The sequence below is a fragment of the Lolium rigidum genome, chromosome 4 (genome assembly GCF_022539505.1).
Source record: "Lolium rigidum isolate FL_2022 chromosome 4, APGP_CSIRO_Lrig_0.1, whole genome shotgun sequence".
Taxonomy (NCBI): domain Eukaryota; kingdom Viridiplantae; phylum Streptophyta; class Magnoliopsida; order Poales; family Poaceae; genus Lolium; species Lolium rigidum.
The window spans coordinates 41,094,309-41,097,688 of NC_061511.1; the positions used below are offsets into that span (position 1 = coordinate 41,094,309).

General features: G+C 46.6%; 1 protein-coding gene across 1 annotated transcript; it reads right to left on the reverse strand.

Moving 5' to 3' along the window:
* On the reverse strand, positions 1-504 carry LOC124706808 (pathogenesis-related protein 1-like). Its single transcript, XM_047238477.1, has one exon. The coding sequence runs from the start codon at positions 502-504 to the stop codon at positions 1-3; it is 504 nt and encodes a 167-aa protein (XP_047094433.1).
* Positions 505-3,380: the final 2,876 nt, after the last annotated feature.

Genomic DNA, 3,380 nt, shown 5'->3' on the forward strand with positions numbered 1-3,380 from the left:
TTAATATGGAGTCTGTCCCACCACGTTACCTGGCGGGCTGTAGTCGCATATGATATACACGCCAGCGTTGCCATCACAGGTGACACCTTGGCAGCCTATGGCCTTTGTGTCCCTCCACACCACCTGTTTGTATGCATCACACGACTGACCGGAAGGCGCGGAGCAGGTGTTTGTGGCGTGGTCGTAGTACTGCTTCTGCGCCACCCACCAATTCACGGCATCCAACATATTCCATTCGGAACCGGTGCCCACGAAGACGTTCTCTCCGTATGGGTGGCCCACTGGAGAGAATTCAGGAAGGCAGTCGGCGATGCGTTTCGTCGCGAACGCATCCGCGTACGTTGCCACTGTAACATCCCACACCACCGGTGGCACACCGACGTTGGCGCGCACCATGTTGTGGGCGTCCAGGATTTCCTGCACCGTGTCCTGGGCGGTGACGATCATGACGGATGCGAGAGCTAAGAGCAGCACTGCAGCTAGCTGCTTCGGTGAGGACTCCATCTGGGCCATGCCTTCCTACAAACTCAAGGAAATATGTATGTGTATGTGTGTGTGTGAGGTGATGAGATGGGCTGCCACGGTGAGTTGTGTATTTATACTAGTGCACAAGGTAGCTTGATGGGTAGCTTCTAAAAGACGCTACGCTTGAAGTCATTATAATTGTGTCAATTAAAAAAAGAATATCTCAATGTATTAGACAAAATCCAATAGTCCAAAAGTTCAACGTAATAAGTAATTAGGGACCTCATTGGTAGGAAAAAGTAACCACAGACGTCGTTACAAAAATCCAACAGGCATAGTGGAATTGTGCACACTGTGAAAAAGAAATATATGTTTTTATTGGAAATATGAGAATTAGTTTCCAAGAAAGCAGATTAGTCTGCCAATTCATCATATGTAATGATAATTTAGTAATAGCATTCAACTATTTGCTACTTCCACAAGAATTCCTCAAATGGCATCATCAAAATTTTATTGACCGAGGCTGGCCTGCCTAGCTGACCTTAAACAAGTGTAAGAAGAAAAAGACTAGGCTTGCCTTAAACTTAGCCTCATGCCAATTATGGTCAACTGTCATTCGATGCACTGTAAACGAAAAAAGAAAATCTAAGCAGTGTCGGATGATCCACTTGCGCATGAAGCAAACCCCGCAGGTACCTACCACGGGATGAAAAAAGTCTTTGACACGGATAACTGCTCTTTTGTTTTCCATCACGAAGGAAGCACAATAGACCTTGTATTTAATCTCACCCTTGCTAATTAATTGATAGGATTTGGTTTTGCCTCTAAAAACAGCCTATTGCATTTCCTCAAAACCCTCAACAATAACATCTGCGGCTTGTTTTGTTTGCACAAACAAATCATTAGGGATACCTTCGTTTTGATGAGTTGCTGAGCTCCAATAGATAGCAGATCATCACGCACTCGTCGATCACTGGATCGCTAGAAGAAAATGAAAAAGACGGTCGCCTTTTCTCAAATCCCACAATTTGAAAAAGACGTTCGTTTTTTATGAGTCTTCTCTTCAGTTTATTGTCTAGTACCAAACAAAAACAATGATGCTTCAACGCTGTATGTACATATGAATACGTGTGTGTGCTGCCTCCGTGGCTTGCTTAGCCAGGTCCTACTAACACTAGTGGAGAAGAGGCCTTTGGTCCCAAGCAAATGACCCACTGCTGAACCAAACCGGGTCCAATGCCCCCACTGGACCCGGTTCGTTTCTGCCCAGGACGACCCCACCCGCTGGCGCCTGTCCTGTAGCGGCCTTTGGACCCGGTTTGTCATACAAACCGGGACTAAAGGGTCCACCGCAGGGCGCGGCAGGCCGTGTCAGTCGTGGGGAACCCTTTAGTCCCGGTTTGTATGACAAACCGGGTCCAAAGGCCCCCCTCTGGCTATATAACCTTGCCCCTGCCCAAGTGTGAGCCACACTTAGCCATTTTTTCACTATCTTCACAAGAGGGGTGTATTGCTCTCCTCTCTTCTTCACATGCACAAGAGGTGTTCGATGAAATGCTTAAGAGGATTTGCCACTTGAGTTTACACAAATCAAGCCACACTTAACTTGCTTTTTTCTTCTTCATCGAGGTTAACAACTTTATCCTTTTCATCTGCAATTGATAAAATGCATGTGTATATATACATCGTGATGTTCTGTAATGGTTTTGATCAGCTTAATTATATCATGCATATGAATCGGCAATGGATGTACATTGACCGACGGTTTGACGAGTTCACCGCGGGCCTGGATAATTTTATGGCCGTGGCGGAGGCAAACAAACATGGTGGCTTCATGTATTGTCCATGTGTGGACTGCAAGAATACCGTAAATTACGCTCGCTCGAGTCTCATTCACAGCCACCTTCTCGCGATCCGGTTTCATGCCCAAGCTACTATTGTTGGACCAAGCACGGAGAAAGAGGGGTTATGATGGAAGACAATGACGAAGAGGAAGAGGATGATGACGGTTATCCCAATTTCCCTGAATACGATGATACTGCAGAAGGCAATGAAGACAATGAAGTAGAAGATCAAGAGGCACCAGATGAGCCTCGCCGATGATGATCTTGGCCGGGCCATTGCTGATGCAAGGAGAGAATGTGAAACTGAAAAGGAAAGGTTGGCCTTCGACAAGATGATAGAAGATCACAACAAATTGTTATACCCAACTTGCGAAGATGGCCATAAAAAGCTAGGCAGCACACTGGAATTGTTGCAATGGAAGGCAGAGAACGGTGTCACTGACTCAGGATTTGGAAAGTTGCTGACAATAATTAAGAGGAAGCTTCCAAGGGGTAACGAATTGCCCGCCGCACGTACGAAGCGAAGAAGATTGTCTGCCCTCTAGGATTAGATGTGCAAAAGATACATGCATGCATTAATGACTGCATCCTCTACCGCGATGAGTACGAGAATTTGGATGCATGTCCGGTGTGCACTGCATTGCGGTATAAGATCAGACGAGATGACCCTGGTGATGTTGTGGGCGAGCGCCCCAGGAAGAGGGTTCCTGCCAAGGTTATGTGGTATGCTCCTATAATACCACGGCTGAAACGCTTGTTCAGAAATAAAGAGCACGCTAGGTTGTTGCGATGGCACAAAGAAGACCGTAAGAAAGACGTGATGTTGAGGCACCCTGCTGATGGCTCCCAATGGAGAAAAATCGATAGAGAGTTCCCAAACTTTGCACAGGATGCAAGGAACTTACGGTTTGGTCTCAGTACAGATGGCATGAATCCTTTTGGAGAGCAGAGCTGCAGCCATAGCACCTGGCCTGTGACTCTTTGTATATATAACCTTCCTCCTTGGTTGTGCATGAAGCGGAAGTTCATTATGATGCCAGTTGCTCATACAAGGCCCGAAGCAACCCGGGA